The 18,738-nt window shown below is 36.4% G+C and overlaps 2 protein-coding genes across 3 annotated transcripts; both read left to right on the top strand.

Moving 5' to 3' along the window:
- Positions 203–3,601, top strand: LOC18784487 (probable polyol transporter 4). Its single transcript, XM_007215775.2, has 2 exons — positions 203–654; positions 1,804–3,601. The coding sequence occupies exons 1-2, from the start codon at positions 432–434 to the stop codon at positions 3,168–3,170; spliced, it is 1,590 nt and encodes a 529-aa protein (XP_007215837.1). The 5' UTR covers positions 203–431; the 3' UTR covers positions 3,171–3,601.
- LOC18783844 (epoxide hydrolase A) lies at positions 4,004–8,024 on the top strand. 2 transcript variants are annotated; one of them, XM_020559526.1, is made up of 5 exons: positions 4,004–4,673; positions 4,790–5,004; positions 6,819–6,989; positions 7,086–7,321; positions 7,409–7,522. In XM_020559526.1, exons 1-5 carry the CDS (start codon positions 4,604–4,606, stop codon positions 7,434–7,436), a joined length of 720 nt encoding a protein of 239 aa, XP_020415115.1. In that variant the 5' UTR covers positions 4,004–4,603; the 3' UTR covers positions 7,437–7,522. The 2 variants fall into 2 exon arrangements, with proteins under 2 accessions (XP_020415115.1, XP_007217860.1); XM_007217798.2 differs by having other exon boundaries at positions 4,016–4,673; positions 7,429–8,024.

The raw sequence follows: 18,738 nt of genomic DNA, 5'->3' as shown, positions 1-18,738 counted from the left end.
CCTATAGCTTTATCTATGTGGGCTTCATTTCTTTATAACAGCTTGTACATAAATAATGTGGAAAAAAAGGTCTCATATTTTCTTTTACAGACAGCTCCACAGCTGTTACCTAGAAAGCGCCATTTGAGCCAATTAAGTAAGAGGTCGAGGTCTTGTGACGTTAAATCCTTTGCACATGTAAAAATCTCAAGTGGGTTTCTTGCTTGACAAAAAGAAAGGGTCCCCACTTGCCTGCTGAAATATTTTTTTTTTCTCATTCTCCTGTCTTTGTTTCAGATCTACAACATATACACGGTCTCTAATAGTCTAAAGTATTCGGCAGTCAAACAAAAACCAAACCCCCAAAAACAACCATCCGGGTCTGCTCCTGTTCTTCAGTTTTATGATTGGAAACAGAGAGATTTACAGAGAGATCTACAGAGAAAAGTGAGATGGGGTTGGTGGGTGTTGGAGAAACTGGAAATGGAGAAATGGGTTTGTCTAGTGTTGCATTGGGAACCAAGAACAAATACAAGAGGATGGATTCTCAGCTCCCAGATGAAGATGAAGATGCTTCACAGCACCAGCTACAAGAAAAAAGGAGCAAAAAAACCAGGAAATATGTCCTTGCTTGTGCCATTTTTGCTTCTCTCAACTCTGTTCTTCTTGGCTATGGTACATGATTTTCTTTATTACTTTTCAGTTTTTAAGGCCCTTATTATGTAGGATGTGTTAATGGATGTATCTGTAAATGTATGTATGCCTGAATATTTTTTTATGTTTGTTTGTGTGTGAAAATGGTGAGCCTTGTATGTTATAAGTTTGTTGCTGTTTGTCGGTGGCATTTTATGATCTGCTTTGCGTAGTTAATTGTTGTGCTTAATTGCTTAAAGAATCTCTTATTCCTTTCTGATTAATACCAAAACTTGCTAATAATCCTATGTGCTTTATTGGATTGTCTAATTTAGCAGCAAAGGAAAGTAAACTGGGAATTGTATACAAGACATCCAATCCAAATTCAGCCTGTTGAGCGTTCCAAATACTGTTTCTTTCTTCTTTTCTGGTTTTTTTTTTTTTTTTCGATTTTAGTGCTCAACTATAATGTCCAATATTTAATCCCCAAATTAATTATTTGGATCTAATACGTATGAAATCAAATTTTATTGAAAAAAATTTCACATCTCATTGGCAATTTTGTGTTCATATAGGACTTACAATGTGCAAGTGCCAAAATTTTCCATGATATCTATTTATTATTCAAACTAAGTTTGATTTGGTACTTGTTAGACCCAAAAAATTAATTTAGGGTATAAAATGGGACAAATTAAAGTTTAGGTACTGAATTGGACACGTCAAAGTTCAGGTACCTAAAGTGAAATAAACCATTTGCCTTTTATTTTTCCGGGATAGCAGTTCATATCATTGGAAGTAAAAGATCAAGGAGCTAGTTTTTTATATTATTATTTATGTTTCTGAGTGATTTTAGAGCAAAATGTATCCCTCCGCCATGAAGTGAAAGGTTTAGTTATGTATAGTTATGCTTTCAAGTGATGCAATACTTATTGGAGAAAATGTGGATCATCCAGTTTTCTTCCAACATTAGGAACACTTTGTGTTTATTTTTGCTCATATTTGGTATCTTTGATAAATATTCCCCCCCTACAGAGGAACTTTGGCTATATGTTTAATGCTGTTTGCAAATAACGCCTTGATCACTTTCAGTAAAGAAAATTAATCAGGTTTATACTTGTTCTAAATGTGCCCCCTTTTTTGTTTTATCAATCTGAATCTGAAGATAAGTGTTTGAATTTTCTCAATTGGCAGATGTAGGTGTCATGAGTGGAGCGATCATATTCATTCAAGAAGATTTAAAGATAACCGAGGTACAAGAAGAAGTACTTGTTGGGATTCTGAGTATTGTTTCGCTCTTCGGTAGTTTAGCTGGTGGTAAAACATCCGATATGATTGGTAGAAAGTGGACCATGGCCTTGGCTGCTGTTGTCTTTCAAGCTGGTGCAGGTGTAATGGTATTTGCTCCTTCATTTGAAATACTGATGATTGGAAGACTCCTGGCCGGCATTGGAATTGGCTTCGGTGTCATGATTGCCCCTGTTTACATTGCTGAGATATCACCCACCATTGCCAGAGGCTCACTGACCTCCTTCCCTGAAATTTTTATAAATCTTGGAATTTTACTAGGCTACGTTTCAAACTATGCATTTTCTGGTCTTCCAGCACATATAAACTGGAGGATAATGCTTGGAGTAGGAATTCTGCCTTCAGTGTTCATTGGTTTTGCACTTTTCATAATCCCCGAGTCCCCAAGGTGGTTGGTCATTCAGAACCGTGTTGATGAGGCAAGATCAGTGTTGTTGAAAACAAATGAAAATGAAAGTGAGGTGGAGGACAGACTTAATGAAATACTAGTAGCTGCTGACACGTCCAGTGGAGGGAAATATGAGGAGAAAAGTGTGACACGTGAACTGTTGAGTCCATCTCCTGCACTTCGTCGAATGCTTATCACTGGGTTTGGAATTCAGTGTTTCCAACAGATAACAGGAATAGACGCGACTGTGTATTACAGCCCTGAAATCTTCAGAGAAGCTGGAATTGAGGATAAAACAAATCTACTTGCTGCAACTGTTGCTGTGGGTGTCACAAAGACTGTATTTATAATGGTTGCTATTCTCCTTATTGACAAGATTGGAAGAAAGCCCTTGCTTTATGTCAGCACTATTGGAATGACTGCTTGTTTATTCAGTTTGGCCTTTACTCTCACTTTTCTTGGGAAAGGGCAGATTGGGATTGCAATGGCAATTTTGTCAGTTTGCGGGAACGTAGCCTTCTTCTCAGTTGGAATTGGTCCTGTTTGCTGGGTTTTGACATCCGAAATCTTTCCTCTAAGGCTGCGTGCTCAGGCAGGAGCACTCGGGGCGGTGGGCAATAGGGTGTGCAGTGGCCTAGTTGCCATGTCTTTTCTCTCAGTTTCGAATGCAATTTCATTTGGTGGAACATTCTTGATCTTTTCTGTAGTTTCGGCTGTTTCAGTTGCATTTGTCTACATCTTTGTTCCAGAAACCAAAGGAAAGTCATTGGAGCAGATCGAGTTGCTTTTTCAGACTGAACAATGGCAAGGGGAAGGGGGTCAAGTGGAACTAGGAGATGTTGAGCATCTTGTGCAGAAAGGATGATTGATCAGGAAAGCTCGTTCGATGAACAGAAACCTTCCAGTTCTTACTACCGTTCAATTGGTTTGAAAGAGGATACAAACAATTCATAATTCATAGCATTCACGTCACTGATGGGACTATCTTGAGTATGAGCTTGCAGGATGTGGATTTCTGAAGAGAACCTTGCGCTTGTACAGATAGTTCTCTTCAGCCAAATAAATAAGGTAGATACCAAAGGGAGCACATTAAATGTTTGAGTTGCGTTCTTGTCAAGTTAAGAGCTATCTCTTGAGTTGCCTTATAGGTTTCACAATGAGATACTTGTATTACGTTTACAACTATTAGAAAGCGGAATCAAATTCATTTGTTCACGATCATTATTATCTAGCTGCATAATATTTCAGATCACTGAACAATATTAATACTTATAAATGATACTAGTTTTATGGTTATCTCTTAAGCTTTTGGGTATAGAAGCGAGAATGTCGGCCCTCAACCCTAGATGGTATCTCTTAAACAGTCTTATTGTATGTAGATTTAGGGTTATGAGCTGGTTCTGGTTGCTATGCTTCTTTGCTAGGCCATTCTTTCCCTGCAATTTTAGGGCAGGAGTGGGAAAAATGTCATCCACCAATTAAAATTATCATGTGATTTTCCACAAAGACAAAAACTATGATTTGATTTTTAGGGCAGGAGTGGGAAAAATGTCATCCACCAATTAAAATTATCATGTGATTTTCCACAGAGACAAAAACTATGATATGATTTTTAGGGCACGAGTGGGAAAAATTGGGAACATCCATTGGATGCTTGTTCGGCCTGACTTTACTAAATATGAACTTTATCGTTCACTCATATTATAACATATGTACAAGTTATATTGACTTGGGTTAGACCAGTGAACTTGCTCTATTGCAACCAAGTTTCAATCTCCTCTCTGTAAATTCAGACTATCGTGCCTAATAAAAAAATCGATTTTGTTAAATAGGTGTTTATCGATTTTATGTGAGGTTTATTTATAATTAACAACCCAAAAGAGATTTTGATGATTTTTTTGGTGTCAAGAAATTATGATAGTTCTTGACCAAAAAAGAAAAGAAATTATGGTAGTTGATATAAGAACAATACCCAGTGGATCGAACGAAAACACATGGCTTCTCTGAGAGATTCCAAGAGGAGAAAAAAGGAAAAAAGAAAAAAAGGACAAACTTGCACAACTTTTGACGGTGAGGTGGAAAGTTGCAGTTTTTAGGCGCCAATATTAATAGCTGTTGTCCAGCTGGCGTCATACTATAAGTGCACACCACCACCTGGCAAGTGCCAAGTGGTAGTACAACACTACAACTGGAAAGCAAAACTGTATCTACACACTGAATTTATTCTCTCCTCTTCCCCCTCATCTCTCCTCCTCTGTTTCATCTTTCTCCCATTCTCCCTTCAATCTTCTCGCCCTCATGGAAAAAATTCAGCACACAAATGTGCAAGTGAGAGAACTAAAGCTTCATGTAGCTGAAATCGGAAGCGGTACGTACGATCCAATATTTCTCATACCAATTAAAAAAAAAAAAGCTAAGATAAATAAATATTCACCTCACAGTTTCTTAATTCTTTCCCTGTTTTGACATGAATTATTTGTTCAGGTCCAAAGGTGGTGCTTTTCTTCCATGGGTTTCCGGAAATCTGGTACACATGGAGGCATCAAATGGTTGCTGTGGCAAACAAGGGGTATAGAGCAATAGCCTTTGATCACAGGGGCTATGGACTTTCGGAGCAGCCAGCTGAACCCGAAAAGGCAACCTTGCTCGATCTTGTTGACGATGCTGTTGCTCTTTTAGATTCTTTGGGCATTGACAAGGTAATATTAATTAATTAACCCGCTAATTACGCTACTCTTTGCTAAAAACCAATGTTATTAACTTATTAGTTAGGCAAAAAGTCACGTTTAGTACCTGTGTAGTTTGCCGGTTATATCACTTTAGACCATGTCGTTTCAGTTTTGTCAATTTTATTCATGTGATTTTAAATTTGACACAAATAAAAAATAATTATAGGGACCAAAAATAACTTTTTGCCCGGGGGACGAAAACTTAAGGCTGAAGTGTTGTTCCGACTTTGTTGATTGGATCATTGGAGTGGAAGAGAAAATACAATTACTTTGACATCGAATTCACCTTTGTTTACTCTTCAAGAAAAAGAAAAGAATATGCTTGTTGAGTAGATTAGAGGTGATTACACGTTTGGTTAGATTAATGGTGTTAATGTATTAGTAAATAGCTAGCGACAGTTCAACAGCTCACAGCAAAACTCTTGATTAAGAATAAATTGAATTTTCTTTTGGCAAATTGATTATTCTAGGAATCAAGCACCCTTCTTTTTTCCTCACTTTACCTTCTTATGCAATCTTTTAAGAGGAATGCTAGCAACGTTATATCTAACTTTCTTCTTTGGACCTTCTCCATTTTTAGCGGGGGACTTTCTTCTCATAGCGAGTTATCCTAGGAAAATTTATCGGGACCAAACATCATTACACCCACATATTATTTTAGTAGAAGACACTGTACTCTCTTGATCACCAACTGTAACTTTCTAAAATACCCTCAGTCATGAAGAACCCACAATCCAACTTCTCATTAATTCCTCACTACACCCAACGAAACCAATTTGAGAAAATGTATTTCAAATGATGTACTTTGGATTGATTAATTTTAATTTTTGGCCTTATGTTTTGTTGTCGAATCTGATCAATTTGATGCGTTATAATGGACTTGTAACTATGTTTGGTGGGAGGGAGTAGATTGACTATATAAATTAAAATGGACAAGAGTTATGGCCGTTGTTTGGCGAACTGGGACTGGACTTGTTAAAATGGATAACAGTCCAATATAATGTGTCTTATAAGTCTCACCTAAAGCGGTGGGACTCATAAGGTCGGTTTGGACTCAATTTCAATCCAATCCAAACTGAGCCACCAAATGTGCCATAGTTAGTCTATGGTGGATTTGTGAGTTTTTTATTTTTTTTATTTTTAAATGAAGTTGAGCTATTACGTTTGCGTTCGAACTTGGTTCACTGAAAATGCTCTGCCGGAAAATGTTTTTGTCGTTAATGGTAATTTCATACTAGGGTAATAGACAACATTTGAAGTAAGTGTAGGTTCTCAAAAGAAAATTGTTGTTTCCCAAAAGCAAAGTTACATTCCTCATTTTAATTATATCAAGTTTTATAGACCGCAAATTTTTGTACATTTAGTTGTTGCAGACCACTGCATCCCCTCTCTCTCAGGACCATGGCTATTTTCTTCTTGGTATTGTTTGATTGCTTTTGGCCCTTTGGTCCTAATTACCTGGTCCAAGTAAACTGTTAGTTTTGTTTGATTAAGACATGAGTTTACAGATCCTTAAATGCATTAGTTCCTTTCCCATTTGTTTCCTTAGCTTTAAGTCCCAATGGCTCTACCTAGAATCCCAGATCTTTTATCTATGTGAGGCTTTAGGGTTGATCTTACCTGACAAATAGCCAAGAATGATTGAATCGAACCACGGGGAAAATAAAAGAAAAAAAGCATATCATAGTTCACTTTCATCCTATTTTTCCTATATATAAACCATTTTCAACACTATAATTATTTAGTACAAGAACTCAAAGTTCAACCTTGATTATCTGTACCAGGCTTTTATTGTAGGGAAGGATTTTGGAGCTCTGTCTGCATACCGAGTAGGTGTCCTTCACCCAGAGCGGGTATGTGCAATCATAACACTAGGAACACCTTTCATTCAACCGGGTCCCTCTGTTGTCCAAAATCATCTCCTCCCAGAAGGTTTCTACATATCAAGGTGGCAGGTATATATATCTGAAATCCGCGCTTATGAGCAAAAGTGTTTTCTACAAAAGCGCACTAGTAGCAAAATGAGGCAATAATTTCTTGCCTAATTATAGGAGCCGGGGCGGGCAGAATTAGATTTTGGCCGCTTTGATGTGAAGACAGTGATAAGGAACATCTATATTCTCTTCTCTAGAAGTGAGATCCCAATAGCTGCTGCTGATCAAGAAATCATGGACTTGATTGACCCTGCTACTCCTCTGCCACCATGGTTTTCCGAGGAAGATCTCTCTGTCTATGCATCTTTATATGAGAAATCTGGATTCTGTTTTGCACTGCAAGTTCCCTATAGGTAGGTAAAATAAATTAAGACCATAAAAGTGAATGAAGTACTCAATTCGGATGATCCTAGCTAGTCGAACTAAATAATTTTCATTAGACTTTTCCTCAATGGTGCAGAAAACTAAAAGTGGATCGCAGCTTAATTGATCCGAAAGTGTCAGCTCCATCACTGCTTATCGTGGGTGAGAAGGACTACAGCTTAAAGATGCCGGGAGTGAACAACTACATACGGATGGGGGCAATGAAGCATCTTGTGCCCGATTTGGATGTTAAATTCATTGAGGAAGGGACTCATTTTATGCATGAACAATTTCCGGAGCAAGTTAATCAGCTAATCATTGCCTTCCTTGGCAAACATGGTGCATGATGCAGATGCTTAGTGTGCCTGAGGAACAATAATAATCCATGAGAGAAGAATAATGTCATGTATGCATGGTATATACTAAAAAGACTGGGCCTTATCAACTTTAGGCTAGAATATCACTGCCAAAAGAAAGAAGATAAGTTTTTTCTTTCATGTTTGGAATTAACAAATTACTTATTCTGTAATGTTTACCTGGATTTCACATGGGCAGTGGCGGATCCAGGATTCAAAAGTCAGGTAGGCGAAATTTACCTTAAAAACTCGACGGTACGAGTGAATTTTATTCATTCATAAAAATAAAAAGATACACCTAGTCAGGGGGACGTAATGAGTCTTACCCTCAAATATGCATATCTATACATAAATAAAAGCTTAACAAAAAAAAAAAAAAAAAAGAAGTAAATGCAATGCAACACAAAAACTAAACTATTTAATCTAAAATTGTACCCTACGAAGCTTAGAAATCTTAAATTCCTCAATTATCTCTTCATTATCGATACTATTAGCAAACTCTCTTTCAATGTGGAGAATCATGCAATTAGCAAAGAATTCATCAACTATGGTGCTTCGAAGTCTATTCTTAATAATTCTCATACATGAAAAAGCTTGTTCCGTTGTTGCTGTAGAAACTGGAAGAGTCAACACCAACTGAATCAACCTGTAAAGCAAATGATAATTTTCTGCCAAAGTTGTTTCCACCAATTGTTGACATAACTGAGGAAGAGTGGTGAGGTCCTTAAAGCAGGGAAGACAATGCATATCATTTTGAAAATACCTCAACTCAATTTCCAAACCTTTTAAGTCACTTGGACTGAAATCAGCGTGATAGAATTTCTCAACAAGTTTACATAGATGCCTAATATTGAATGATTTAAAGGAATTACGAGGATCCAATGCTGAGCTAAGAATAAGAAGTTCAACTGTTTGATCTGGAAATCTGTCATTTAACTCCCTCAACATGCAATCTATCATATCATTAAATACATCAATGCGATAGTAATGTTCAACTGTAATAAAATCTTTTTGTTGACAAAAACGACGTGTGCCCATCATATAATGAGAACTCATATCAGGAACATCAATACCATGTTGTTCACAAAATGATACCACACTCATGAATAAATCATCCCAGCCATGTGCCCTTGTATCTTGGAACTGTGATTTTGTGTTTTCAACAAAGTTTAGCACTTACAATATCTTGAGTTTTTTTTTCTGAAACACTTGACAGAGAAAGTTGATCAATCCCATAATTTTATCCATCAAAAGCAATGCAAACACAAACTCAAAAGACATCATAGCAATATAGTTACTCTCTGCATCACCACGAAATTGTTGGTTAGGTCCATGTTCACTGAATTCTTGAAGAAGTATTTTAGTCTCTTTAAATAAACTCATTAAACTTGTAATAGAGGCAAAGTGAGATCCCCAATGAGTGGCTCCAGCTTGTTTCAAACTACGACCTTGATTAAGTCCTCTACTTGTCTCAAGTTCCCCAGAATCCAACAATTCTTTGAGTTCAGCTTTTTGAAATTAAATTTAACTCATTACGGCGCTTAGCATAAGCACTAACAAAATTCACAATGTTAGTCAATATTGAAAAAAATCTCCATACAACCTTCACATCTTTAGCCACACCATTTAATGCTAATTGCAAGCAATGAGCAAAGCAATGCACATAATATGCATATGGACAATCTTGAAGAAACAATGCTTGTAATCTATTCCATGAACCACGCATATTACTAGCACCATCATACCCTTGGCCACGCATGTTTTCCACTAGAATGCCGTTATTATCAAGCACTTTGCATATCTCTTGTTTAAGAGTCAAGGCATTAGTGTCTACGACACTCACAATATCAAAAAAGCATTCACGAATAAATCCATCACAATCAACAAATCTTAGAATAATAGCCATTTGTTCCTTGCCTGATTCATCAAGTGATTCATCAACAGGAATACAATATTTGTTCTTCCCAAGTTCGGTACAAATTTTCTTCTTCACCTTGGTAGCAAAAATATGCAAGATCTGTTTTTGTATATCATGAGCAATATACTGAGCATTATGAGGAGCCTTATCTAGAACAACTTTCTCAACTTTTATATTCATTCTTGCAAAAGACTTTAAGATTTCAACGAAATTGCCCCGGTTAGATAAGTCAACGGATTCATCGTGACCTCGAAAAGCCAATGCTTGATTTGTTAGATACCGAATGCCCTCTATTATGGTTCTAAGTCGCAACCGATTGTCCATCACTTGTTGCTTTGATTGCTTATCTACTACATTTTCAATATGAAGAGATGAGTTTTTTAAGCTAACCCACTTCTGCATAGCAAGATGATGTGGAAAATTTAGTTTGCCTACATGACTTTGAAATACACATTGATTACCACCAATTCTCTTCCAATTTTGAAATCCATGAATAGTAAAGGTTGAATGTGAATAATTCATGTCAAATAGTAAGCAAGGAAAACAAAATGCCAAATCTTTAGCAATTGAATACTCAAGCCAAGGGAATTTACCAAACCACAATTTATTAAATCGACGTAAGTCTCGCCATTCTAAATGGCTTGGATAGTCTTCTAACTCTGGTTAACAAGGCCCTAAAATAATATAGGCTTTTCGCACATTATCTTGTTCATTCACCGAATATTGGCATATTTGACGACGTAATCCCGAATCACGCTCAAGATAATTGATATTAAAATCTTGACCACTATCAACTCTTTGAGTCTCAACTCTTTCAACTTGAGGATCGACAACGGGAGAAGAGAGAAGATTTGGCTCATCACAAATGGGAGGCATTCTAAAAGATGATGACCCATCATTCTTTTTCTTAAAAAAAGAGAACAAATTCTTTGTTTTCTTGGGGTTTCGATTGTGATCCGACATAATAAAAGATAACCTATTTAATCAAACATCCCAACAAAAAATCAAACAATTTCTCATAATTGCATCAATGAATTTAATCAAACAATAACATACCAACAACAAATCAAACATCTCAACAATGCCAACATCAAATCAAACATCTCAACAGAATGCTTAAAATCAAAGACCTAATTAATTTCAACAAAAATCCCCAAATTATATTTCATTCCTAATTAAACCCTAGAAAACTCAATTTCAAATTAAAATTAAAACTAAGATGCATACATTTATTTTAGGAATAACCCAATAGAATAAGATAATTAAAGAGAAGAGATTAAGAAGAATACTTGTTTCCTTGTATATGAGAAGAGAAGGGGCTGTCCACGATTGCACAGCTTGACTATTGCACAGCCAAGACTGTTGAGTTGAGAAGAAGTTGCCGACTCTGTCTGGAATTGCACAACCACTATTTGGCTGCTTATAAGTTATATTCCCCCTTCTATTAAAGTTTGATCGGGCCATTCCATAACATGGGCTGGTTATAATTTTTTCTCTTTTTTTTTTAAAGTTTGAGTGGGCTTTAACACCTGTGGTGTGGGGTTTACATGGGCTGGGTAGGCAAGGATTTATACCATCACATGTAATGGGTATCAATTACTTTGTTTATATATAGTTTTTTTTTTAGTGAAATTTTTTTGGGTAGACAGTAGCCTACCCTGCCCTGGCTGTAGGACCGCCTCTGCACATGGGGCATCCTCCCATCTAGATTTCGGCGAGGCCCCAACGGGCTTAAATTGTCCACAATGAATTGTTAAGGGTCTGTTTGGTATTTAACTTGAATCTAACTTTTTAAACTCAAAAACAGAATTTGAGTCCAAAACAAAGAAAACCTGTTTGGTAGCCCTATTTTTAAAAACTTAAACTCAAGAACAACTAAAAAACACTCAATTATTAAAAACAAAAAATATCTGTTTTTTTAGTATTTTTTTCTAACAACCCACAAGTTCTCAAATTTTTAAGATTTGAAAACAGTTTTCAAATTGTATACCAAACAAATTTTTGAAACTTAAAAATAGATTTAAGAACTCCTTGTTTTTAAGAAAAATCAAAGTTTTTGAGTTCCTTGTTTGAACAGGATACCAAACGCCCCCTAATTTATTAAATTTTTTTTGGTATTAAATTTTGTTGAAATCTCCTCGCTTGAATTTATTTATTTTATATTTCTCAAAACTCTTTTGAACTTCAATGAGTGCACCACCCAAATATTATAATTGCAATCATGTAAACCAAACTCTCATGCCATAAAAATTTTCAGTCTCACACTAGCCATAGAGATTATTGTTTTAAAATTGTCATAACTTTTTGTCCCAATATAAAATTTAGGGTTATAACTAGATAAAAGTATTCAACGTTTGGGGGGTCGTTTCAAATTAACATCCAACCTTAAAAATCTTGCACGTAGATACCCAATATCAAGAAAAACATGCAAATTAGACACTTCGTTAATTAGACTGTTAGTCAAGTTGTTAAGTGCTGACTGTTAGTCAAGTTGTTTGCTTTTTAGTTTGTTTTTTGTTACTTTTTTAATTTTATTTTGTTTATATATTTGATTTTTTATAATTAATTTAAAAATAAAGATTTTTTTGTTAATGATTTTGTCCATGTGGAGTCCACTTCATTAAAAAAAAAACCACGTGGGAAAGTCCACGTCAGCACTTAGCAGCTTGACTAACAATCTAACTAACGAAATGTCTAATTTGCATGTGTTTTATAAGGTTAGGTATCTACATGGAAGATTTTTAAAGTTGGGTATTAATTTGAAATGACCCTCAAAGATTGTGCACTTTTATGTAGTTAACCCAAAAATTTACGCTGTTCTTATTATTTTCAAACTCTCATTACCAATAAAAAAAATAAAATTGCCACTCTCTTTTCCTCAATTATAAAATTATAAACAAAAGATAATTTTACTCAATGCATAAATTAATTTTCCTAACTAGGCACCCCTGGTAGGGGGCACAATTTCGAGTTAACCCGACTAAACCGCTCAACCTGATCATGAGAGAGTTATGTTGGACTAACCTAATAATAGCGGGTCTTGGATTTAAAAAAATCATAAACCTTTATGTATGGATTGGGTTAACCAAAACTTAAAAGTATGCTTAATTTTACTTTAACCCAACTGAATCACCTAATTCGGTCAAAAAAGTGTTGGATTAGGTTGAGTTTGCCCAATAATGACCAAGTCGAAAGCAAATCCCACGACACAGACACTCCTCAGAAAGCCTAAGGTGAATAAATACATAAAAAAAATCCCCCCTTATATTATATTTCTCTCACTCCTCTTTAAATACACAGGCACAAAAATGCTAAATAATATATTTGGTCCTTTTTGTTTTGTTTTGTTTTTTCTAATATTTTGGTCCTCTTAGTTTGACAATTTTGTAAATATGGTTCTTGTCATTTCAATTGTTGCAAATTTAGTCATGTAGTTTGATTTGGTTTTCCATCAAATTCCAAAATATAAATTTTGTCAAGTTAAAAGATGAAATTTGACATGGCAATATGCAACCATCACATGTGAAGACTTTTTTTTTTTTTTTTTTTTTTTGGGGGTCAATGTAATTCTATTCAAATAAATTGAAAGGATTACAAAAGAGTGGAGAACCACAAGCTAAAGATAACCTAACACTAACAAAACTAAAAAACAAAGGCCCAAACAGTAAAGCACATAACAGACAAAGTGAAGGCCCAGATACAAAATCCATAACTGAAAAAAAAAAGAAAAAGAAAAAGAAAAAAAGCAGAAAACCCTAGATCTGATCATAAACCACAGCTGCGCCACTGAGAGACCACCTGCCGCAACACCATCGCAAATCTGCAATCACCGAGAAGGTGTAACTGGTAATAATACATACCAAAGGTCCACACGGAAGATGGGAGGGAACTAGCCACCTGCACTTTTGTGTCTCTGAAACATGGATATCAACTCAAAACGTTATAATTCTATTTTTCTTAACAATGTGAGATTTATAGGACTTTTTTTTCTTAAAAATACTCATCAAACTCTCATTACCAAATAAAATAAAAATAATAAAACAAAATACTTATCACACTCTTTTCCTGTGACTATAAAAATTATAAATAAAAGATAATTTTAATCAGCACATCAGTTCGGGGTCGTTTGGTATGGCGGACTGTCATAGACTGGATTAAATCTTGGGACTATTTTGGATTGGCTTGGATTGGCCTAAGTTGGATTAATTACTGATCTACGTTTGGTTCTGCGTCGAACTAAGAAGCTGGATTGTAAAAATAGTGAAGACCTATATTTGGTGCTGTGCCGTCGGACTAAAAAATAATTCTTATAATATTTAAATTTAAAACAAAAATTTTGAATTTTTTTTAAGGGTAAAATTATCTTTCAAAAAAAACCTATTAGATTTAGACCCAACTCAACCTCTTTATTCTTTTTATCTTTTTTTTTTCTCTATTTTTTTTTCTTTAATGAGAAACCTCCCACATTCTCTTGCTCCTTCACCTTCTGCGCCTTTGCAAACAGAAGAAGAACTATCGGAGCTCGCATCAACCAACCCCAATTCTCTCTCTCTCTCTCTCTCTCTCTCTCTCTCTCTCTCTCTCTCTCTCTCTCTCTCTCTCACAACCCACCTCCACATCCCTTTTTTCCCCAGTTCTCCTTCTCCCCTTTTGACTCTTTGTTTTGTTTTTGTTTTTTTAAAATTCAATCGGGAAAGCTTCAAATAGAGGCTTCAGCAAAGGTGTTCTCCCAGGCACGCTGCACATCCTCTTCGATCTTGATAAGCTAGTGATCTGGGTTTGTTTGGTTGCAGAAATTAAGTAACCCCATGAGGAACCAGAGTAGATAGAAAGGACTATCTAGGTCAACTGATTGAGTGTTCAATTGGGTATTGTTGTTGGTGTCGATACGGTTGGTGGTGGTGACAGTGAGGTTGGGCGATGACAGTGCGATGGTTTAATTCAGACTCGCGAATTCAATATAGCGAGGGTTTTATATTGCGTACTAGTTTTCAAGCTCGTTAAATTGGAGGAGCGAGGGGGATTTTTCACCATTGGACTATACAATCTCATTTAAGTTAGTCCACTTTCTTAACAAATATGGGTTTCAAGTGCTATTTAAGATAGTCTAGTCCAGTGAGGCCTACCAAACACACCCTTAGTGCCTTAGTGCTGCTGATTAAGCCTGTGTTTTTTCTTTTTTTTTTGGTTTCTTTATTTTTATATTTTTTTAAGGGGGGCGGGGAGTTAGGAAGGCGAAGAGGAAAGACTCACACACACGGGACCATGCTCAACATAACTTCAGATCACACCAAAGGTGATAGCCAATCCAACTAACACCTTATTGATTTGGGCCCCTACCGTTCTTGTGTTGACGTGAGTCTCTTAATTAATCAAGGAGATTTATTTTCTTGATTAATTAAGGGATTTACTTTCTTATTTTATATAGTTGACAAATCATTGTATAATTAGGAGATACTATCCTAATTGATTACTGTATCTATTTCCTTGTAAATCACTCATGTAAACTCCTATATATACCTCATTATGGAGAAAAATAAAACTTAACCTAAAGTGTTCAACCCATATTCATATTTTAGCACGGTATTAGAGCAATCAATCCAAGGTTGTCTCTAAACCTTCATATAAAATTTCTCATATTCAAATCCAAAACCTTAAATCAAATTCCTCATATTTAAGTTCCTCAAAACCAAATCCCTCAAATCTAAAGTCCTCAAATCCTTTTATCAAAATCCCTAAACACATACCCTCAAATCTTATATACATACCTCACAAATCAAATTCCTACATCAAATTCATACATAATATTCCTCAAATCACATTCCTCCAATCAAATTCCTCACATTCTCATATCACCTCTTACTTCCGTTGCAATGTCAAGACCACCTACGATTCTCTCATTTATTGCAAACTCACAGAAGTATGCGATCAATCCTGCTGACCTAGCTACCCAGACTCGTGCTTCTATCGCCGCCACCAAAGGTTCTGCTTTTCATACGTCCTCTCAAAAATCCGCATGGATTATTGACTCTGGTTCTATGGATCACATGCCATTTGATCCTGGCCAACTTATTCATCGCAAAGCATCCACTTCGTCGGTGGTGTTTAAAGCTAATGGTACCTTCTCCCTTGTGGATGGGGAGGGCTCTCTATCTTTCTTTACTTCCCTACATCTAGATTTATAACTTGTTGTTTGTTGCACAACTTACTACTACTTTGGGGTGTATTGTAACATTTTGGCCGAATCATTGTGTTTTTCAGGACATCCATACCGGAAAGATTATTGGTTGTGGTACTCGGCAGGACAAACTCTACTACTTGGACTGGGCACTAGATAGTGAGACTAAGGTTGGTCAAGCTTTCACAACCAGTGGAACTCGTTCTTGGGGGGGGGGGGGAAGGAGAGACAAAGTTTGGTTATGGCATAAACGTCTTGGGCATGCCTCGTTCAGTTATCTTAAGAAGTTGTTTCCATCATTATTTTCTAGTCATGAGGTTTCCAGCTTCGAGTGTGATACATGTGAATTGGCTAAGAGCCATTGTGTCACGTTCCCATTAAGTTCAAATAAGATTTTTGTTCCATTTTCTCTTGTTCATTCTAATGTTTAAGGACCTGCTAAAATTGCTACCCTGGCAGGAGCTCAATGGTTTGTCATGTTTATAGATGATTGCACACGCATGACTTGAGTTTCCCCTCTCAAAACTAAAGGGGAAGTCAGTTCCAAGTTTTAGCAGTTCCATCAAATGATGGAGACTCAATTTAATGCTAGAATTCAGGATATTCGTTATGAAAATGTTGGAGAATTTCTCAACCATGATTTTAGCCAGTTCTTAGAAGATCATGGCATCATACATCAACGCTCATGCCCCTACACTCCCCAACAGAATAGAGTGGCTGGAAGAAAGAACATATATTTATTGGAAGTAGTTCGTGCCTCTCTCTTTGGTGCCAATATGCCACCATATTTTTGGGGAGAAGCTGTTGTCTCTGCAACATACTGGTGTTATCATCCTCCTACTCAGAAGGTCTATACCTTCATGCATGTTGTGCTCTGGGAACATGATTTATATTTTTCAACAGCACATGAGGAGAATCGAGAATCACACTACTCCTCAAATCCTTGATTTTTTTTTCCCCAGGATGTCACTTTTCTTCAAAACGACTGGTCGCCACCCCTTAGCTCTTCGAACTAGGAAAATCTGCTTCAAAACGACCGATCACCAGAGGAAAACGATCAGTTGTCTCCACGCTGTCAAACTTAGGAGGAGGAAATTGAACCGTTTTATGAGATTTTGCCTACTCCGGAGAATTCTTCAGCTTCAGTACCATACCAATTACCTCCTGAGGAAGTCATTCAAGTAACATCTTTCCCTGAAACTAATAACACTAATGAAATATTCCATGATGATTTGATTTCAAAAGGCACCGAGCCTACATATCAGCTTTTAGAAAGGAAGAACCGTGACAAACCTCGAGTACAATATGAAGAAGATCTTAAAACAACAAGGAAATACCCATCAATAATTATATATCTCTCAGCAGATTATCAAAGGTATGTGTGCACTTTGTGAAACAGTTGGCTAACATATCTATCCCCAACAGTGTGACTGAAGCACTGGAAGACCAAAATGAAAAGAAGCCATGAATGAAGAAATGCGAGCCCTCCAAAAGAATGTCACATGGGAACTCGTGCCCTTACCTCATGGAAAGAAGATAGTAAGATACAGATGGATTTATACTGTGAAACTCAAAGCAGATGATCCATTAAAAAATATAAAGCTAGATTAGTGGCGAAGGGGTACACACAGAAATATGAGATAGACTACTAGGAGACCTTTGCTATTGTAGCCAAGATTAACACTATCAGAGTCCTATTGTCTCTAGCAGCAAATCTCGATTGGTCATTACATCAGTTTGATGTCAAAAATGCATTCTTACATGGAGATTTGGAAGAAGAAGTATATATGGACCTACCATCAGGATGTAATTTAGCTCGTGAGAAGAAGAATCATGTTTGCAAGCTCAGAAAGTCATTATGTGGATTAAAGCAATCTCCCAGAGCATGGTTTGGAAGATTTACTAAATCTATAAAGAATTTTGGATACACAGAGTTATTCAAATCACACCCTGTTCGTGAAGCAATGGAAGAAGACTTACTGCATTGATTGTTTATGTAGATGATATAGTCGTAATTGGAAATGACACCGAAGAGCAACTGAAGCTGCAAAAGTATTTTTCTCAGGAATTTAAGATAAAAGATTTAAGTGATATGAAGTACTTTCTTGGAATTGAGGTAGTAAGGTCAAAAACTGGTATATTTCTGTCTCAAAGGAAGTATGTAATGGATCTACTCACTGAAACATGAATGCTTGGGTGTAAGCCGGCTAACACACCCATTGAAATGAATCACAAGTTGTGTGAAGACATGGACCAATAACCAACCAATAAGGAACAGTACCAATGCCTTGTTGGAAGGTTGATATACCTGGCACACACAAGACCATACATTGCAAATGTTGTGAGTGTGGTTAGTTAGTTTATGCATTCACTTAGTGTTTCTCATAGGAATGTAGATGATCGGATCTTAAGATACTTAAAGTTAGCCCTTGGAAAATGATTAATGTTCTCAAAAAATGGAGATCTTGAAGTTGTTGGATATACAGATGCTGATTGGGTTGGTTCCATTACAGATAGACGCTTTAGTTTTGGTTACTTTACATTCGTGGGAGGTAACCTAGTCACTTGGCGGAGTGAAAAACAAAATGTGGTTTCGTGGTCTAGTGCAGAAGAAGAGTATCAAGGAATGGCTCACGAAGTTTGTGAATTATTGTGGATCAGAAGACTCTTGACAGAATTGGGACAACAAATGAGCTATTGATATTGCCCATAATCTAGTTCAACATGATTGAACCAAACATGTTGAGGTGGATAGACATTTCATCAAAGAAAACATTGAGAATAAGATCATTCGCCTACCATTCGTAAAATCAGAATATCAATTGGCAGATGTCTTAACAAAAGCTGTCTGTGGAAGAGTATTTCATGACTCACTTACCAAGTTGGACATTGGTGACATATATGCACCAACTTGAGGAGGAGTGTTGACGTGAGTCTCCTAATTAATTAAAGAGA

This window comes from Prunus persica, chromosome G3 (assembly GCF_000346465.2).
Source record: "Prunus persica cultivar Lovell chromosome G3, Prunus_persica_NCBIv2, whole genome shotgun sequence".
Classification (NCBI taxonomy): Eukaryota; Viridiplantae; Streptophyta; class Magnoliopsida; order Rosales; family Rosaceae; genus Prunus; species Prunus persica.
Note: the sequence above shows the minus strand (reverse complement) of the source record. Positions and strands in the feature narration are given on the sequence as shown.

What these genes read in the sequence shown, in the direction of transcription:
- LOC18784487 (XM_007215775.2), top strand. Translation starts at nt 432, where the DNA reads ATGGGGTTGGTGGGTGTTGGAGAAACTGGAAATGGAGAAATGGGTTTG. An exon ending in CTCTGTTCTTCTTGGCTATG is followed by an intron (nt 655 to 1,803) that starts GTACATGATTTT and finishes CTCAATTGGCAG; the next exon opens with ATGTAGGTGTCATGAGTGGA.
- LOC18783844 (XM_007217798.2), top strand. Translation starts at nt 4,604, where the DNA reads ATGGAAAAAATTCAGCACACAAATGTGCAAGTGAGAGAACTAAAGCTT. An exon ending in TCTACATATCAAGGTGGCAG is followed by an intron (nt 6,990 to 7,085) that starts GTATATATATCT and finishes GCCTAATTATAG; the next exon opens with GAGCCGGGGCGGGCAGAATT. An exon ending in GCACTGCAAGTTCCCTATAG is followed by an intron (nt 7,322 to 7,428) that starts GTAGGTAAAATA and finishes TCAATGGTGCAG; the next exon opens with AAAACTAAAAGTGGATCGCA.